This window comes from Seriola lalandi, unplaced genomic scaffold (assembly GCF_002814215.2).
Source record: "Seriola lalandi dorsalis isolate HSWRI2012SDOR001 ecotype SW California unplaced genomic scaffold, Sedor1 jcf7180002054972, whole genome shotgun sequence".
NCBI lineage: Eukaryota > Metazoa > Chordata > Actinopteri > Carangiformes > Carangidae > Seriola > Seriola lalandi.
Genome location: NW_019525660.1, coordinates 48,216 through 69,159, shown reverse-complemented (window position 1 = coordinate 69,159; position 20,944 = coordinate 48,216). Strand labels below are relative to the sequence as shown.

General features: G+C 38.7%; 1 protein-coding gene across 5 annotated transcripts in view; it reads left to right on the top strand.

Annotated features, from left to right (window-relative positions):
• Positions 1 to 17,020, top strand: part of fam13b (family with sequence similarity 13 member B) — a 78,473-nt gene extending 61,453 nt beyond the window's left edge. For 2 of the 5 annotated variants that reach the window (XM_087171693.1, XM_087171692.1), the window contains exons 11-24: positions 2,245 to 2,342; positions 3,026 to 3,077; positions 3,353 to 3,482; positions 4,366 to 4,437; positions 5,089 to 5,362; positions 5,435 to 5,597; positions 6,174 to 6,255; positions 7,014 to 7,196; positions 7,987 to 8,201; positions 8,962 to 9,045; positions 9,155 to 9,250; positions 9,367 to 9,740; positions 11,319 to 11,420; positions 12,334 to 17,020. In XM_087171693.1, coding sequence (XP_087027819.1) covers positions 2,245 to 2,342; positions 3,026 to 3,077; positions 3,353 to 3,482; positions 4,366 to 4,437; positions 5,089 to 5,362; positions 5,435 to 5,597; positions 6,174 to 6,255; positions 7,014 to 7,196; positions 7,987 to 8,201; positions 8,962 to 9,045; positions 9,155 to 9,250; positions 9,367 to 9,740; positions 11,319 to 11,420; positions 12,334 to 12,457 — 2,049 coding nt within the window. In that variant the 3' untranslated portion in view covers positions 12,458 to 17,020. The remainder of the gene's footprint in view (positions 1 to 2,244; positions 2,343 to 3,025; positions 3,078 to 3,352; positions 3,483 to 4,365; positions 4,438 to 5,088; positions 5,363 to 5,434; positions 5,598 to 6,173; positions 6,256 to 7,013; positions 7,197 to 7,986; positions 8,202 to 8,961; positions 9,046 to 9,154; positions 9,251 to 9,366; positions 9,741 to 11,318; positions 11,421 to 12,333) is intronic. The other 3 variants (XM_023398001.2, XM_087171694.1, XM_087171695.1) reach the window with 3 other exon arrangements.
• Positions 17,021 to 20,944: the final 3,924 nt, after the last annotated feature.

Below are 20,944 nucleotides of genomic sequence, written 5' to 3'. Positions count from 1 at the left end.
GTCAGTGTTTTAGTTCACATCTTACAAGACATCAAGCATGCACGCAGCCAGAAACAGCACAGAATCACCCATGTTCACAAGATTATTAAATGTTAACATAAATGGAACAATGGCGAAGCATAATTGTCTCGCCTATGTACAGAAATTGAAAGTGAAAATATTTGACAACACACACTCACACCATGGAAATTTCCCTCTAAACACACACACAATGCACAGACCCAGACCAGTTGCTGTGTGGGCTGGCAGCATATTTCCCACAACTGACCTCCTTCCAGTCTCAGTGTGTCGGTTCATTCGAAGGCTGAATGCTTGTTACTATCACCACAATTCATCTTTGTCCTGCTCTGATTGTTACAATAGCTAGAATTCTACCAGGGCAGCAAGCAGAGAAAACAACAAGCCTGTTGCACAAATACACACACACACACACACACACACACACACAGATCATCAATTAATACACAAATGCATACAGGCTGTGTCTTGTTCTAACTAACATCAAGTCATGAGGGAATGACGTATATTTAAAAAAAAAAAAAAAAAAAGCTTTTTCAGTGTAAAAGAGGTGAAAGAAATCTATCAGAGGTTTACCCCGAGAGGGTTTGCAATGTCCATTTTTTGTAACTTTGTGAAATTGATCGTTTCCCCAGGAGGTACATAGATTCTCAACATTTGGGTAATTTTTTTTATGTCCTGCCATCATGGTACAGCATATTTTGTCATGCTGGTGTCGCTGAGGAAACACTGACCTCCCAGAAATTGAAACAAGTTCAAAATGATACCAGATGTTTGTTTTTGTTTTGTTTTTTTACATCTGTTAGCATTCCTGATGACATTCTCAATGACAAACTATTAGGCAAGGCAAGGCAACTTCATTAATTTCATTTATCTAGCACATTTCATACCCAGGACAAAATTAAATAAAAACACCAAAGGACATCTAATGGACCAGTCCCCGATGATCTGGAGGATGTAGCAGATCCATTTAGGGCCTGATTTAAAACCAAGTAAGATGATTGTTAAATCACTTCTAAAACTGACTGGAAATCGTTAATCAGCTTTTCAAGGTCATGTCTGGACAACAGGTCTGTGATTCTGGTGATATATTTTTAATGATTAAAGGCTGATTTCACAGTTGACTTGATCTGACAACTAAAATAATCTAATATAACGGCCAGGCTTCTTACAGATTTGTCTCTTATCATGGAGATCCTGGCAGGACATAAGGCAGTCAAGGTGCCTCTTTTCTTTTTCAGTGTTCGTCACATACATTTTTAGTAAGTCTTGTCACAGTGGAAAACCCCTTGATACTACTACCCCCTTTGAGCCTCAGTGGCTCTTGTCCCAAGAACCATTTTAGAGTCCAGACAGCAGGAGAGGGGTGAAGAGACGCAGGCAACATGGCGGTCAGAGTGAGATGTGTCCAGGGACTAATGAGAATCCTGTCATTTCTGTAAACAGTAATCTGGGTCCAACTTTAAATAAATCACAAAGGCATGCATGAGCACCAGACCCCAATGCTCACAATGCACTGTTTACTTTCTTTATATAACAGGTATTCACACTGATATGCATATACATTGAGACATCATACTGCTCTTTACTACAACTCATTAATTCTGCAGTCATGTGATAGCTGCCTCTTCATGAAGGCTCACAACATTTCTGTTTAGTTTAGTGAACATGTATGACCTTAACCTCCAGTGTTCAGTAACAGTGTAGTATTATTTAAATGGTTCCAATGAAACGTACCAGTTTTGGGGAGGGTTGGATAAATAGTTTTGAAGTCTAGCAGTAATGATGGTAAAACCCCTTCTCCTTGACTTTGGGATTTTTTCATATATTGGAGCTTTGCACTGAAAAGGGGAAGCGAGATAAGACGATTAATAATGAGATTAACATACTGTATATATTTACCTCATTGTTTCCTGAGTAATTTAAGGGTCATCTTTATGAGCGGTCATGGGTAGGGCCGCCACATTTGAATATTTATTTGTGCCATATATTTTTTATCTAACACTGCTTCTCAAAAGAAGTGAAACTACACACATGCTGTGTGGTTTCCAAGAATAGGGATGCACCTGTTTCTGTTCTGTTCTGAGTCCCAATTTAACACAGTTTCTATTCTTGCCCATTTATATCTCATGCTCTGCTATTATAGTTGTGTGCAACTCCAATTCTTATAAACAATCATTAAAAACAGAAAATTAATCTGAAATCTTTTCCGGTGTTTTCTTCCAGGATTCACCGGACTCTGGTGCCACCCTGGAGGAGAGCTTGGGAATGGACCTGGATGCAGAGGCTGTCAGAGATGCTGAGAACAACATCAGTACTGCCAGGTGAGCTACCTAATGTATAGTTTACTTTTAAGCCTTCAGTGAAATCCATTTTAACTCAAGTCAACAAATAGCAAGTAACTTCACCAGAGTGAGATGCTTTTTTATTCTAGTCATTCATTTTTCAAGAGTCAAATTAAGAGTTTAAAAGATCAAACACATTTGGACTAAATTTAGACTTAATTTGGACGAGGTAGATAGATGTGTGTGTTATATGTAGTGAATGTCAGTGATGTGAAGAGAGGACTTTCCTCTTTCCCAGAGAGAGTGGAATTCTTTTTCTTTAACATGTTCAAACAAGGGGCAGTGATGTTGTCATGCACTGATCACTTGACACCTCACGTTTTTAAATCACTTCGACATGCTGTCTCAGCCGAAGTTCCTTTTTTACACTGCATCATATCTCATACTGTATTATGGCTCCAGCTTGTGATTGTTAACAAACATAGATATTGTGCTACGTTCAATTTGACATGCAGCGTTAAAACTGTAAAACTGGTTCAGGCAGCCACTGCTTTAATACTGTTTCACGCCTATTCAAGTAAAATGGACAAAAGTTAATAGGCAGGACGAGATGATTGATAGATCAGTAGACACAACAGAGAGTTGTGTGAGTATAGTATTTTGTTAATTAATTTAAGTCATATTTTTTAGGTATATCTTATGTTTCTTATCTTTGATTTCAGGCAGGACAATCAAACCTGTGACACCATGGAGCAGACCGACACTATAAGCTGTGTAAGTATCAGTATGTGGGAATGCATCACAGTGTATGTGTATGATCTGTGAAAACATTTAGCAAAATATTGCTTCAAATTTCTGCCACACCATCTCTCCACCAACTGTCCTTTCCTTCAATTTTCCTTCTTTTCTAATTCATTGCTCTCTTTCTGTCCTCCATCCACTCTCCCCTACATTCCTGCCGTTATCTTCAGCTAGTTGCATCTGTTTTCTTTATTTCTTCCATCTCTTATTTGTTTCTTTAATGCTTCTCGCTCTCTCTGTCCCTCCAGGACTTGAGTTCATGCCGCTGCGATCAGAACGCCAACACCAGCGAGACCAATAGGAATCACCTGTCGCCATGCCAACCAAACTCTGGCCACAATCCCCACCTCCAACTCTTTCCTGACAACCAGTGGGAAGGTATAAAATCTCCCTGTCTCAGCAATACCAGCACGCTCTGTGTTCACCAGCAAAACAAACAAAAAGTGTAAATTATTTTACAATATTTTCAGATAGTGTCAAGTAATTGAAATCGTGCCTTAGAGAGGATGGGCTCTTCTCATGGTTCTCTACATTATCTAATTTTCTTTTGATTTATTTAATTATTAATCTACAAAACACATTATATCCTTGTCCCTAAGTTATTTACTTTCTCCCAGTTTAGTAGAACGCAGTTATTCTGCAGTGTTAGTCTGTATGATTTGAGGTTTGAGTCACCTGTAGAGTACTGTTGTTGTCTTGGATACCATTAAAACTTTTTATGACTCTGGGACTTAAACACCCCCAGTATTTTTAACTGAATCTTCAAATTAATGAACAATTAGTTGGTTAATCTATTATTTAACTTTGATTAATTTTGATAATTGAATAATTGTTACTAAATTTTTAGGAAGAAATTGGAGCTTCGAGTTTCTCATGTGTGAGAAATTAATGCTAAATGATTAATCAATTAATCAAGAAAATCTAATAATAATAATAATCAAAAATGAAAATAATTGTTAGTTTCAGTCTTACTTCCAAAACTGACTTTTAGGCCATTAGAAAACTGTTGGGGCTTTCCTTCTTTATTTCTCCATAATTTTGTTGAATATCTGTTGGGACTGAGGAAAAACGTGACCTCATTCCTTTTTGCATTTATACCAAACACATATGCACAAACACTGAGTGAATGTTTGTGAGTGAAGTTAGGAATGATTGACCTCACCACTCCTCTTCTCTGCTGCCTCTCCCCCTATCCCTCCTCTTTCTGCTCCTCCTTCTTATTCCCCTCTTCCTCCTTCTTGTCTTCCCTCCATCCAAACAGCGTCACCTCCCTCCCATCTCCACCTCCCTCCCATAGACTTCTCATGTATGCATCTGCAAAAAGAAGGCCAAGGTAAGTAGTCTCATATCAACCCAACCATTCACCAGTCGACCCATCCTCCCGTTCATCCTTTCTCGTTGATTTTCTTCCTGCTGGTTGCTCTGTGGTTTGGACACAGTATGGGAAACTTGATTAATATATTCTCACAGTTTTAAATTTGCTTGTGTCATATTGATGATGAGTAAATCCCTGCATGTAAAACACTCTTCCTTCCATCAGTTGATGAGACGTCTGCTTTTACTTTCTCTCTTTGCTCTTCCCTCCTGCTGCAGCCTCACTTGTGACTGATCAGGACACATTTTCCTCTCTGAATACACTTTCTCCCCTGACTCTGCTCCTCTGTGTCTCAGCCCTGTCTCATTATCTTTCTGACCCCTCCTTCACCCTCTCCTTTCTCCCTTTTTCCCCTTGACTCAGCTTGTTAGCATAGCACTGACAATAAGTGAGTGACTCAGCAGGGTACTGAAGAAGAAAATTAATTTATGGTTCAATGTCTCAGCTCAAAAGCCCCCTCTCAGGCAGCTTTTGTATATTGATATGTACACTACCTACAACACTCTTGATAGTCAGGGATTAAATTAGACTTTTCTCTCCCTCTATCACTGACCTCCGTTGACTTGCTCTGACTCCGTCTTCTCTCTGTTTCTTACCTCCTCTCTCCAGACCCCATCCCGGCTTACAAATCCTGGCAGGATGACAGCGAGAGTGGAGAGGCACAGCTCTCCCCCCTGGCTGGTCGCATGGTTCCTCTCCCCCCGCTGCCCCTGGAGGAGGAAGGCGAGGATGAGGAGGGGGAGGGAGGGCAGGACGCCTCCCCCTCTTCTTCACGCTCCCACCCTCACCTTCTAGCCCGACGCTTCCTCGACTTTGGAGCGCACGGTGCCCAGCGCTTCCTCCAGCAGGACCCAGACGCCACCTCACCCACCAAAGCACAGAGGTACGATAACGACAACCAGCAGTGCTAATTAAGTGTATAATCTTTGGTCCAAGTTAGACCATGAATGTCTAGTTTGTGGTGCACTTTGATCAGGCCGCGGCGAGCATCGTTTGGCTCCAAAGAGGCGATGAGAGGAGGAGATTCAGTGACCCACCAACTCACCAAGAAGCTACAACATCTGAAGAAGAAAATCAAACAGTTTGAAGAGCAGTTTGAGAAGGAGAGGAACTATAAGGTAGAACTATAAATTTGAAGTAACTGTAGAACATGTATATTGATATTGATGGAAACAACCAAAAAATCCTGCAGTCAATCACATTTCAGTCTTTACAACTTCAACCTTCTCCTCCTGGTCCTCCTCTGTACGTTAAGTTGTTCCGTCTCCTCAAATAATGAAAAGCCCAAAATATAAATTACATTGATGTATCATAAATACTGCACAGGACCATAGACCACTACTAGCTGATTTAGAAACTGATTTATGAGGCCAGAAATATAGGGTTTATTCACTTTGTCATTAATTGGTTCAGATGAGTTATTTTCAGCTAGAGCCAATGTGCTGTTTGTTGGATAAAAAACTATGTCTGAAATTATAAATAAACATTAAGAGAAACAGAAACAAACAGCTTTGAAGTAGCCATAAACCTTTGAGGTGACACTGAGGTTAATTTATATTGGATTCCCTACATAGTGCTGAATGGGGTCTCAAGTCCTGATAATTTATTATTTTGCATTTTGAGTCTTCCTGTGTAAAAGCATAAGCTAACTGATTAAATTGTTCTTCCTCTGTTTCCTCTTCCTCTTCCCAAAGCCCTCACATGGAGACAAGGCAGCTAACCCCAAAGTCCTCAAGTGGATGACCGACCTCACCAAGATCCGCAGGCAGATTAAAGGTAGAACCACTCGCTCTTTCTCCTGTGAATGTGTGTGTGTGTGTGTGTGTTTGTGTCGGGGTTAGAGTGTCTGTGTGCCATCCTGTTCCATGCTGGACAGCTTGACCCTCCCCACTCCTAACCTTTGACCTTTATAACAGCACCGCATGTATGCTGGTTTAACACACATAAGCAGACACGCACATGCCAGGGGTTAACGTGGCTCTCATATGCGTGGCTCCCACCCTCCAATGTGCTGGTGCGTCCTTGTGAACCCACATTCATTACCTGAGGTGAGCTCAGTAAGGTGAAACTGTGGAAAATACTTTATGCATAACACGTTTACAAAATAATTGGAAAAATCTTCAAACAACCTTAATTTTGATCAGTAAATGCCAAAGTTTGAAATGTGTTTTTTTGTCCTTTGGTAAACTGGTGTTCTTTCTTATTACATGGGAATTAAAAGAAGGTGAATTGATTAATGTTATCTAATACACTGAATCTGATAAATATGAATCCATTTCTACACTGCAGTTTCTCTAGCACAGTCCATGGTTTCACCATACTGAACAATCCCCAATTACACTCGTCCACCTCCTCTCTGTGAGGTGACGGCTCTCCTTTTTGGAGAACGCAGTGGCCGAAACATTTCTCTCTCTGTTTCAAATCAAAATTGAAAATCAACAATAACGCGAGCACCCGCTCTCCACTTTCCTCCCTCCTCCTCGTCGCCCAACGACCGATTGATTGATTGATTGACTGACTGATCGGCCAACCAGGACGCCAGCACCACCTTTTACCCAGAAGCACGCTGAGGCACCAGGCTTTGCTCCATTCACACAGACGCCACCATGCTCCCTCCTCCCCTTCCTCCTCCTCCTCTATCTGCTCACCTCCCCATCACACACTCACCCCCCCGCTCCACCCCTACTCAGGCCTGAGCTCTAGACCGTTTCACCTCAGTAAGTACCAACCCCTCAGTAAGTAGACATTACATACATTACTGACAGTCACAATGAGGCGGCACTGTGAGAGCATCTTGCTTCTTTGTTCTGTGTATTTCCTGTTGAAACAGCATGTTGGCACTGAATAGTTAACTAGCGGTGTGTGTGAGTGAAGTAACGTGAGGAAGACGAGGGTTTTGATTTGAAAATAAAAACATGATTGAGGTATTTATTGATAAATACACATTTAGACATGGAGTATTTTCTTTAGGCTTTAAAAAATAGATTTTATTTGATTGTGACAAAACTATGCACTTAAACTTTTTATTATTAAAGTTATATTTCTGTACAGCCTAAGGAAGCGAGAGCACCGGTGGTACGTAACTGAACAGAACTTAAATTAAAAATCGGCACAATCAGCTGCATCGTGTCCCTGAACCCATTAGATTGCCCCAGGGGACTGAATTTCGAACAATTTTACAATCATACATTGTTAGGAAAAAGGTTTTTGCTTGCTGTATTTGGGCTTTTATTTAGTGTGGTGGTGTGTGTTTTTGTTGAGGGCGTTTGTGTGCATGCTCATATTGTGATTAGCTCGCCTTAACCACCACAGCTGTCTAGTAAACTCCTGCATGGCTGATCGTCCAATCAAAGATGTTTTATGTGCTGCCTGAAGACTTAAGGTTTTCTCCCCATTGTCTCATTTTCTGCAACCTGCCCTGGTTCCTTCTTTTATACTTTACTCTTTCTATCCCCTCCCCTTTTTTCCTTCATCTCCTTCCTCATCACTTTATCCCTCCATCCTCAGATGCCAAACACCGTGCAGAGAGCGAGCTCGGCCCCCAGACTCGTCCTCGGAGCAACACCTTGCCCAAGAGCTTTGGCTCCACACTGGATCAGGGTGCCTGCGATACAGCGGGGGAGGTAAAAGGTCAGCGTCCCACCAGGGAGGAAACACTGGAGCTGATCCAGCGCAGGGTCAAAGGGAAGCGGCAGGAGGACGGCTGGCCTGATGACATCAAAGTGAGTAGAAGATATTTTTGCTAGGACTCACTTTAAGGCCCTGCACACCCAGAGATGTTAATAATACTGTGGTTAGACATCTGCTAAGAAAAAAGGTGTGTGGAGCTGTGCTGGTAATTATATTATTTCACCAAACTCCATGTACTAATAAGAGAAAGGTTTTTAAGTTGTCCACCCCGAACAGGTGAAACAGACTAAGTTTGTGAAATGTCAGCAATTAAAATCTAATCATACAAATTGAAAACACCTGTGCAGAGGTGTGTCAGGTCTTTAGGACCTATGGATAGAACGATGGATTCTGCCTGGCATTGAGTGATCCTCACTTGCTTCAGAGATAAGATAAAACATAATTTAAGAGCCACTATGCAGAAATATAATTAATTAATTAACAATTTTTTTGTAACACAAAGCAAAAGTGTGAGTTAGATAATCTCAATTTACAATATTACACTTGAATTGGCATGAAACATGACTCAGCGATTCACATATACAAACTGTGGCAGATCACAGCTGTGCAATATTATATTAATATCTGCAGCTTGCACAAGGCATTGGAATAGAAAATCTGTACTGAGTTAATGTTACCGTTAATCACTGTTAACAACAATAATAATAATAATAATTATAACTAGAGCTTCATTAGGGTCCTCGCACCTTTGTATTAAGAAAGAGGAGCTTAAAATCAATTCTAAATGTAACAGGGCGCCAGTGCAGAGCAGCTATTACATGATCAACTGTGTCTGTCTTTCTGTCTCTGTAGAAGATGACAAAGGAGCAGTTGTCCTGTGAGAAGACAGTCCTGCAGAAGAACCTGCTGCACTATGAGGGCCTGCATGGTCGACCGGTAAGTTACCAACATCACAAATCCTGATTAGATGTCAGTTCATCAAAGCACATTCAGACTTTTTCTGACCAGCTCTGTCTCTCTCTCTCTTTCTCTCTCTCTCTCTCAGGTGACCAGAGAGGAACGTCTGGTGGTGAAGCCTCTCTACGATCGCTACAGATTGGTCAAACAGATGCTCACCAGAGTTAGCATCACACCTGTCACAGTAAGTACACGTAAAGTCAGTGTTACATTTATTTTACCATGTAAGCAACATACTCACTAATAATCTAAAATAACCCCCCTTCCTCCTCACTTTAACCCACCCCCCACCACCCTCAGGTGTCCCCTTCCAGTAAGAGGCGGAGTCAGACCCTCCAGCCAATCATAGAGGGTGAAACTGCTCATTTCTGGGAGGAGATAAAAGAGGAGGAGGAGGACGAGCGTAAAGGTGGTGGTGGAGAAGAAGATGATAGGGAGGATGAGAGGGAGGAGGAGGAAGAAGATGAGGAAGAGGAGGGAGAGAGCAGTGGTGGGGAGATGCAGAGCTCCGAGGTCATCATGGCCGTTGACCTTGTGTCCCCGACCGACAGGCAAGTGAGGAGCCAGAACCAACAAGACAGCGACGGTGACTGTCCAATGAGAGCCAAGCTTGAGGAAGGGTCAGGGAGGCTGGCGCTCGACCTGCGACTCTCCAGCTCCAACGCCTCATCCATGTAAGAGCAAACAAACCACACAGTTAATGTGCACCAGGAAAACACCTGAGTCACATTTACCAGTTCTTTTGTTTACATTTACAGCTGTAGGAAAAGTCCACCAGGGTCTAATTCTCACCATTGTGCCTTTTCAAGTACGAGTCATGCTTTCTCACCACCTCAGTTATAGAGCTTGTGAAAATACAGACTCCAGCAACACTGTATCAGTTTTACATAAATCATTTCAAACACTTTTCTCCATCCTTCATCTGTGTTGTCTGGTTTGAATAAATATGGTCGGATATCATAGTGAAATGACTCACAGTCATCCAATATTTGTCTCCTAGATAACATTACAATCGTTTGTTTTTGTTGTTGTTGTTGTTGTTTTTTAACGTCAATGCTCTTGAGCACAATCTGAGTCGACGGTGACCCGCAGCCTCACACAAACCAACAGAAACAAAACAGGCAGCTTGTTTAGTTAGCTGGCAAAATCCTTCCGAAGTAGATCCCTGTGCTAATGCAGAAAGATCATTTCTGTCTTTACTTTCATTTAGACTCAGAGACAAGCATTTGAAAAGATTTATATAAGTTCTAAAATTAGGAGCCTCATGCTTCTTGCGCTGACTTTGTTTTGAGTCATGTTTCTCAACTTGAAGGAATTAACAGCAATGGTGAGGGCAAGTTTAGAATTAGTCCCAATGGCCACAATTAGGGTTGAAGGTTGAAAAATAGTGGCATGTTTCTTGAAAATAGACCACCAGTTTGCAATTTCACATTTGCTGCATCTGTTTGAGACATTTACCTTATAACTGTCCAAAAAATGTCAAAACATAAGCTTAGAAAAAAGAAACGGCACAAATAAGAGGATGTGGATATGGGGAAGTTTCCATGGTGACTGCTATTTAAGAGATTATTTCTGACAGAGACATCTGTTTATTTCTGTGGGTGTCAGGTGATTGACAGCAAAAAGAGTCTAACACTACATACAGTGTGCACTACAACTTAAAAATGCGGGGGGGATAAAAAGGCTTTGTGTTTACCATGATTAATTATTCTGTTACGGCAATTTTGTGTCCTATTTTTTTTTTATACATTGTATTATATATACTATATACTTGTATATTATAACTGATATCAGCCTTTTTCTTGTTGGAGTAAAAGACGCTCTGATTATCTTTAACTTTGCAGACAGCAGCAGGAATAATGTAAGACAGGAGGAAAACACAGGTTGTAATCTGTTTAACGTGTCACCAAGCTCATTGCTGAAGCTAACACAGACACACACTTTTAATCTCCTTTATCAGATCAGGTTTGTACATTCAGGTCTCTTACCTGGAAATAATCCTGACAACTGATCCTTCACGCCACCACAGTTCACTTCCTGCTGACTTCCCTGGACTCATTTTTATTGGGTCAAGATCCAAATGGTTCCTGTTAATTTACAGAGTTGAGAGAATAAATGTGATTATAAAGCATCTCAGGTCTGCCAGCTCCAAATCTCCATTCTTACTTTGTGATATAGATTGAAGTTAAGTGTAGTATTAGTTTTATGGCACAGTGTGCAGCTGCATCCTCATGTTTCTCATCATCCTTTAGGCCAGAGCTGCTGGAACAGCTGTGGAAGGCCCGCGCAGAGAAGAAGAAACTGAGGAAGACCATCAGAGAGTTTGAAGAAGATTTCTATCAGCATAATGGAAGGTAGGTGGGAGAGACACTCGTCACACAAGGCCTTAGCCCTCATTGATCCAAGCAAGTCAACTGAAAAACATTTGCCTTCTTGTTGAAATGTGCTGTACAAATATACTTCCCTTGAAAAAAATAAGTCACTGGTGGAGCTACATCACACAACAAAGACTACGCATTTAATAAGTGAGACGCCTGTTTAAACTGTCATCTTGTAACTACATTGATAATGAGAGGAGATGCGTAAGGATTTGTCTCATCCAGCTTGGCAGGTGACTGATTGATGATTCATTTCACTTTGCAGTAATTAATCAGAGCAGTCTGGAAAAGTAAAGGGAAGACACCCAGTCTGTCACAATCAGGTGCTCAACTGTGAGAAAAAAAAGCTCGCTACAGAAATGGCACCAGACTGATGTTAGTTTGATCAACACCAGTTGGACTTAAGGAGGGTTGTGAACATAATCAAATCTGTCAGTGTACATCAGAGTAGAGCAAACGATTGGTTTTAATTGACTGAAATATAAATATTTTGATAACTGTCAAACATTCTCTAATTCCAGCTTCACAAATGTGTAAATAAACAGTAAAATATGATGAAAAATGAATATTTTATAGCATTAGTCAGACAGGATTTGCAAATTTTTCCACTTTTTTCACATATTTCACAAATTAAAAAATGTATCTGTAAATAAAATAACAGTTGGTCGCAGTCAAAAGAAAGATAGAAATCATGCCTGACGATAATCTTTGTTCCTTATACTTCATGTCTGTTGGATTGAATGGTCTGATTCTGGCAAAATACTGCCACCTTTGTCAAAATCAAACAGCCTCCACTGGGACTTTAGAGTTTCAGTTTATTGCTCAAAGGCGAGCTTCAGCAGGACATGAAAATGAAAGATAACTCTCCCCTCTCTCTCCTCTGCTATAGAAATGTTCAGAAGGAAGACCGAGTGCCGATGATGGAGGAGTACAGAGAGTACAAGAGGATCAAGGCCAAACTCCGGCTCCTGGAAGTCCTCATCAGCAAACAGGATTCCTCCAAATCCATCTAGACCCGCCCTCCTCAGACACCCGCTAACAACGCACACATCAACCGTCATCGCTGCTGAGAGGACCCGCCCAGGACGTCCACCAGTCTGTCGGACATCATCACACCTGGAAGGGATTCACAAGCACTCCAGCTAACAGTAACCACAACAAGGCGAGTCGTGACTATCAGTCAGACTTCATGATCCCTGCTAGGTCTGCAGTCATGTCATGGAGAAAACTAAATTAGAGTGAAGTGCTGGGTCAGAGTTATAGTATACTTTCTTTTTACTTTCCTTCCTGAATGCAGGAAACTTTCCAGTAACATTTTGAGGGACTTTCAGACCTTACCTGTTCTTCAACAACAGGAACCAAGGTGAAGTTTTGCTTCTTGAGTCATAGTTTCTGCCCATAGAAAGTCCCTGAGGTAGCACTTTCTGATGGCCTAGAAACCAATCAACTATTTATGACTGGTCGCACAGCACACAACAAGACTGCTGCTGTTTGTGTACGCCATTCATTCGGACTGCAACCAAACCCTGGTTGTTGGTAATATCAGTATTAGAACGAGGGAAGGAGAAATTCTTCCTGACAAGTCAAGAAAAAGTAGTAAGCAAATTATTTAACAGAAACATTTCAAATGCTTTTTACTACTTAGTTGGTCTAATCTGCCAAATCTTTGCGAGTCTTGTGGCAAAAAGTAAAGATGAATGTGCTACAATCACTTTTAGCTGCTGAGTTAATCTGTGGTGTTTGTAGTTATTTAGCTAAAACCTGTTTGTTTTTGGGTGTTTTAGCATTTTGACCACAAAAATCACTCAAAACCTAACTTTTGTTGATTTAAAAGAATACATCATTATCTATATGCGACTACAGCTGTTTTTCTTTGTTCAGTAGTATGGACAAAGATGACATTTCCCCATGACATGACTGCAGCGCCACTACCAGTCAAACTTAAATTCGCTCCGATCAGCCACAGCAAATCTCTGCTGCCTCATCCGACTTCATATCATCTAAAACACGGCCGCAGGTTAGATACAGAGAAAAATGAATCATCACTGTTCGTCTTCATCATCCCACCAACGTGACATAAGACTTTGCACTTGTCTTCTCATGTTTCATTTCCTCAACTTCTGCGGAAAAATAACAAACAGTCTGACTTTTTTATTTCACAAACTTTTATGTTGTCGGTCTTTGTTCTTCACGTTTTTTTTTCCTCCACGCCGAGGAATCTTATCGGACAGCTCTGGACTGGCATTTTAGACTCTCTTCATTCAAGACATGCATTTGTTTGTTTATTTGGGACATTGTTCAGTGTGAAAAGTCCCTCTTTCTCCCTGCTTCAGCGAGTCACGATTTCTTAAACCTGCCTCCTTGGTGCGAGGCGATTGATTATTTTATTCTGTAAGTAGAACTTCATCTAACATCTTCATATCCCGGATGCTTCTGACTGATTTTAAAATTAATTCACAAAGTTTAAAAACATGTTTGTGCGTGTATTCTTGTTAAAAAAAAAAAGAATTGTACTCATACGTGTTTGAGAGACACTGTTCATGTTGAATGAAAAAGAATATCTGTTGTATTCCAAGGGAAAATGAAAAAAAAAAAATTGTATCACTTCCCAGTGTGACCTTGGAGCTGTTGTGAAAGACTGATTCTTATTTTCTTTATCATTTATTTCTTTTCTCCAGCATTTTCCCCGAATCTTTGTTTCTATTTTGGCACCACTTGTCAGGAAAATGTACAGAAGGTTGGCATATGGTGATGTTACATGTTTTTCTTCTTTGCAAACAACAAAAAATAGTTTCCTATGAGACTCTTACTCTGCTTTTAAGTTGTCATAAGCTACAATGTCTGGGTTTTCAAGTCAGCACTGACAGCACTTAAAGGCAGCATTAGACGGAAGATGTTCATAGGAAACAGTCCTACTCAGATTTGGAAATTTTATAATATAGATGGATACGGTTGTTGCAGAAATCATCTGGGAAATTCTGGACTAGTTGTGGCAGGTTCAGAGGGATTATGGCTGATAAACGCTGAGCAAGTATCTGTTCCATGTTGCTTTTTCTTCTCTGAAACCTAAGCATGTTGATTTTAGGTGAAGGTAGGAAGGTCCGACCAGGTTTTGTATCAGGTAGGGAAGAGCAGGAAGCAGTTGCTGTGCAGCTGCATCTGTGGTTCCTGGTTGAAGCTTGACTGTAGCTTTAAAGGCTGTTTTGTATCGATGAGGCACCGACACTGCCAGCACTGATTTTAAATGCAGAGAAGCAGCTCCATCTGTGGTTAACTCATATTCTTCCCCAAATGATGATGTCTTGTTTCACAGAGATGGTGCTGGAGGTCTGATAAAAGCTTTAGCATAATGTCCACAACACAGAGAGGGAAGTTTTACAGCGAAGAAGGTAAACACAAAAGCAACCTCAGCTGCGTTTCTGTCCATGGTCAGATCTCCAGTTCCAGTGAAGTTTCATTTCCTGCTGGCAGGTAAAATGAGAGCAGGAGAAAGTCAATTTTGCGGTTTGATGCATGCCAACAAGATTGTCCTCTTTGTTTTTCTTCTTCTTCTTAGAGGCCGTGTTGTCTTGTATAAGATCAGATTCAAAGATATCACAGTGTGATTTTAAAATGTGGGATGAAGAAATTTCTAACAGACGCTGAATTTTGGGTTTAGCTGGTAAGTTAGTGAACCAGCTGTTCAGGAGGTCAAGTTCTGTTATCACAACCTCAGTGACTGGTTAATTGTGGCATGTTGTAGCTATTGAAGGCAGATACGACAAAAATTGTGCTTTTCTTACTGTATCGATGTACATTTACCTGCCAGAATCACAGCTGACTGCAGTCTTTTCAGTGGACGGCAGAGTTGACGGTCAAAGGTTTGAATGAGACTAAAAGTTGAACTTTTTCTGTTTGTGAACAAAATGAGGGAGGGAGGGAGGGAGGGTGCAGTGTGTTTGCCTGGATGGTAAAAGAGGTTATTTGATGTAAAAAGATGTTATTTGCACAGCATTCACAGAATGCAGCCCTTTTGTGTTTTTTCATTTGTATTTCTAAAAATGAAGCACTACTTCTATACAAATATAAATATATACTGTACATAAAAACACCCGAAGGAATGAATGTCAGAAATGTTAAATTATTTCAAACATTACGTTTGGCCCCCTTTGGTTCATTATATTTGTGATGCCCTGAGAATGTGTTTTTTTATCATATAATATTACTATTACTATCATAACAATTATTTTGTGTGATAATAACGATAATAATCCTTTTGTATCTACTCACTAACTGTAAAACCAGCTGTAGAAGTTAGTCTGGCACTGTGTGTGGCTAATCAAACATGAACCTTCTCTGTTTTCTGATTTATTTTGTCGCTCTGTGTAATATAAGTTCAAATAGAAGCAGTACTGTAGTGAGCTTGCATGGCATCAAGAACATAATAGTACAAAAAATATTATGTATTGTTTCTGTTATTTGTGCCATGAAGAAGCAGCAATAATAAAACTTTGCGTGGAGGTTTTACAGTATCCAGTCATGGGTAATGATGGGTTGGAACAACTGTGTGAATATTTGAGGTACAATTTTTTTTTTTTTTTTTAAATCTAGTTTAACAGTTTTCAGCCTGACACACTCTGCTTAGACATTGTGTTTTTACCACTGTTGTCAGCATAATGTTCATGTTGGCGCTGCTGAAATACCAAAATATGAATAAATCTGTTAAACAAGAAGGTGAACAGGGATTGAAAAGCCAACGACAGATGAGTCGTACCAGAAAACATTCCAGTTTTTAATCATCATTTAAAAAGTGGAAACAATCTATCATCTGTCTCTGAAGGGCTTTTCTTTGAGTTTTTACATTTGATTTGTTTTGCGCCTCAATTCCTTTTTTTAAATCAACTTTTTGTTTTACATCGTGCCAGCAACAGAGTGGTAAAATGTCACATGTGGTTCACACGTAAACTGTAAATGTATTCTGTCTCTGTCAGTGTACAGTATGTTTCATCTCATACTTACCCATCCAACATGCATGGTGGTTTCACACACCTGGGATTCACAGCAGAGGTCAGTGTCAAAGATCTCACGGCTCCTCCTGGAAGAAATGATCAGTTTTTTTGGTCAAAACAGCAATGCAAGACATCAAATATATATCTTACAATTCTGTTAAGGGATTTTGAGTAAATGGAAGCCTTATAATGTTAAGGACAGATGGTCTTGTTTCTTAGACTTGATCAGGAAAGCTGGAAAATGAAAAGTCGGGGCTGAAGAAACAGATTTGTGCTGACAGTGTTTAGATTTCTGTTCTATTCACAAACTCCAGTCACAGATGAATTTATTTTCTTTACGACGTCTTTGACATTGAATTTTGCTATAAATTCCTTCGATCAGAGGATTGCGAGAGAGACAGGTTGTAAACGGCTCTCTCTTGCTTCCTCTCGGTGATCTGTGTTTTATCACATCTATATATTGTATGTATCTGTAAATGTTTTCATACTTTGTGAATGCTTTTTTCTGTTATTTCTTCATTAACAAAAAGGATGAGAAAATACAATCAGTAACATTTACACATGAAAATAAAATTGACAAGCTTGCCACATCGGTTCTCCTCATTCTTGTGTGAAATAAACCAAGGTAAACTGGGATAAACTGTAAAGAGAACATATGCTCTGCCAAATAACCCTATATGATATCTTGATAATTGATTAATTTGGTAATTTTTTAATCATTCAAGTCTTTAAAACTTTATTTTAACATGAGGTCACTGTTGATAAACATATGGTCAACCTTTTCAAGAGAACTTGTCATTTTGTCCTGTGTTCTAAAATCTCCACAATATAGCAAAAAATCCAGCCAATTAGCCTTTAAACTAAATATCACCAAATTTTTTTTCATATTAATAAAATGAATCACATTTTTGTTTTCACATCATCTTATTGAGCCCCAGTAGTTATAAAGAAAAAAATATAATGAATTGAGTTAGTAGTAATTACTGCCCTCTAGTGGACATTTTATCACAGTGTAAAAAGCACAGGACGTTTACTCAATTATGGTACTGGTAATTTACTCCTTACTATACTTTGAACGTTTAATGCCTTAAGACATTTTATACCTTACCATACTATGATGTTTTTATACCTTACTACAGTATATTATGACTTTTTTATGGCTTACTATACTATTACTTTTTATACTTCCTTTATGATGACTTTTTATGCACCTTGCTTTACTATGACTTTGTACCTTAATATGACTTTTTATACCATACCATACTATGACATATTTATACCTTACTATACCATAACTTTTTTTTCCTTACTATACAATGATGGAGGCCATTTTGGATAATATCAACCACCCTCTCCACAACATCCTGGCAGGACAGAGAAGCAGCTATAGCTGCAGCAAACATCTCATCTCAATGCGCTGCAGAACAGAGAGGTTCAGGAGATCCTTTGTTCCCACTGCCATCAGGCTATACAACATCTCAGCCAAAGGAATTGGACTGATCTAATTACTATTATTCATTTGTAATTAACTATTTTTATTATTATTATTATCAAAAATGAGCTAATGGACACATGAATTTCCCGTAGGGCATAAATTAAGCAAGTATCTACCTATGTAGCTCTCTATCTACTCCCCTGCCTCTGGCTTCCGGTGTTCCCCATTCTCCTGCCTCATGTTTTCACCGGCCACCTGGATTCCTTGGACCCACTCCCCCTACACACATCACCATTGCCTTCGCCAAAATAAACTCACTTGGACGGTTATTGCTGGTGTGTGCTGTGTTCTGTCTCTGCTCTGGGGTCCCACATCAGTTTTGACAGAGATGTAATAACTATACTATAATGTTTTTATGCCTTACTTTGAAATACATTTTTTAGGCCTTATGCGTAACTGTGATATGACGTTTTATGCTTTACTATACTATGATGTTTTTATGTCTTTTTATGAGTCACTATACTATGAAGTTTTTTGCAATACTATACTATAACGTTTTTTGCCATTTTTTTCCCTTACAATACTATGACATTTATGGCCAAACTATATTATGACGTTTTTTGCCATTTTTTTTCCTTACTATACTATGATGTTTTTTGCCATTTTCATGCCTTACTATACTATGACGTTTTTTGCCATTTTAATGCCTTTCTATACTATGACGTTTTTTGCCATTTTTATGCCATAGTTTACTAAGACATTTTTTGCGATTTTCATGCCTTACAATACTATGACGTTTTTTGCAATTTTTATTCCTTATTATCCTATGACGTGTTTTGCCATTTTCATGCCTTACTATACTATGACGTTTTTTGCCATTTTTGTGCCTTACAATACTATGACATTTTTTGCCATACTATACTATGACGTTTTTTGCCATTTTTTGCCATACTATACTATGACGTTTTTTGCCATTTTTTTACCCTTACTATATACTATGACGTTTTTTGCCATTTTTTTCCCTTACTATACTATGACGTTTTTTGCCATACTATACTATGACGTGTTTTGCCATTTTCATGCCTTACTATACTATGACGTTTTTTGCCATTTTTATGCCTTACTATACTATGACGTTTTTTGCCATTTTTATGCCTTACTATACTATGACATTTTTTGCCATACTATACTGTGACGTTTTTTGCAATTTTTATGCCTTACTATAGTATGAGGTTTTTTGCCATACTATACAATGACGTATTTTGCCATTTTCATGCCTTACTATACTAAGACGTTTTTTGCCATTTTCATGCCTTACTATACTATGACGTTTTTTGCCATTTTTATCCCTTACTATACTATGACGTTTTTTGCATTTTCATGCCTTACTATGCTATGACGTTTTTTACCATTTTTGTGCCTTACTATACTATGACGTTTTTTGCCATTTTTATGCCATTACTATACTATGACGTTTTTTGCCATTTTTATCCCTTACTATACTATGACGTTTTTTGCCATACTATATCTATGACGTTTTTTGCCATTTTTATGCCTTACTATACTATGACGTTTTTTGCCATACTATACTGTGACGTTTTTTTGTAATTTTTGTGCCTTACAATACTATGACATTTTTTGCCATACTATACTATGGCGTTTTTTGCCATTTTTACGCCTTACTATACTATGATGTCTTGTGCCATTTTCATGCCTTACTATACTATGACGTTTTTTGCCATTTTTATGCCATAGTATACTAAGGCGTTTTTTGCCATTTTCATGCCATACTATACTATGACGTTTTTTGCCATTTTTATGCCTTACTATACTATGACGTTTTTTGCCATTTTTATGCCTTACTATACTATGACGTTTTTTGCCATTTTCATGCCTTACTATACTATGACGTTTTTTGCCAAACTATACTGTGACATTTTTTTGCCATTTTTATGCCTAACTATACCATGACGTTTTTTTGTAATTTTTGTGCCTTACAATACTATGACATTTTTTGCCATACTATACTATGACGTTTTTTGCCATTTTTTTACCCTTACTATACTATGACGTTTTTTGCCATTTTTTCCCCTTACAATACTATGACATTTTTTGCCATACTATATTATGACGTTTATTGCCATATTTATCCCTAACTATACTATGACGTTTTTTGCCATTTTCATGCCTCACTATACTATTACGTTTTTTGCCATTTTTATGCCTTACTATACAATGACATTTTTTGCCATACTATACTGTGACGTTTTTTGCAATTTTTATGCCTTACTATAGTATGAGGTTTTTTTGCCATACTATACAATGACGTTTTTTGCCATTTTTATGCCTTACTATACGATGACATTTTTTGCCATTTTTATGCCTTACTATACTATGACGTTTTTTGCCGTTTTTATGCCTTATAATACTATGACATTTTTGGCATTTTCATGCCTTACTATTCTATGACGTTTTTTACCATTTTTGTGCCTTACAATACTATGACATTTTTTGCCATACTATACTATGACGTTTTTTGCCATTTTTATGCCATAGTATACTAAAGCGTTTTTTGCCATTTTCATGCCATACTATACTATGACGTTTTTTGCCATTTTTATGCTTTACTATACTATGACGTTTTTTGCCATTTTTATGCCTTACTATACAATGACGTTTTTTGCCATACTATACTGTGACGTTTTTTGCCATTTTTATGCCTAACTATACTATGACGTTTTTTTGTAATTTTTGTGCCTTACAATACTATGACATTTTTTGCCATACTATACTATGGCGTTTTTTGCCATTTTTATCCCTTACTATACTATGACGCTTTTTGCCATTTTTATGACTTATTATCCAATGACGTATTTTGCCATTTTCATGCCTTACTATACTAAGACGTTTTTTGCCATTTTCATGCCTTACTATACTATGACGTTTTTTGCCATTTTTATGCCTTATAATACTATGACATTTTTGGCATTTTCATGCCTTACTATACTATGACGTTTTTTGACATTTTTATGCCTTACTATACGATGACATTTTTAGCCCTATTAAGCCTTACTATA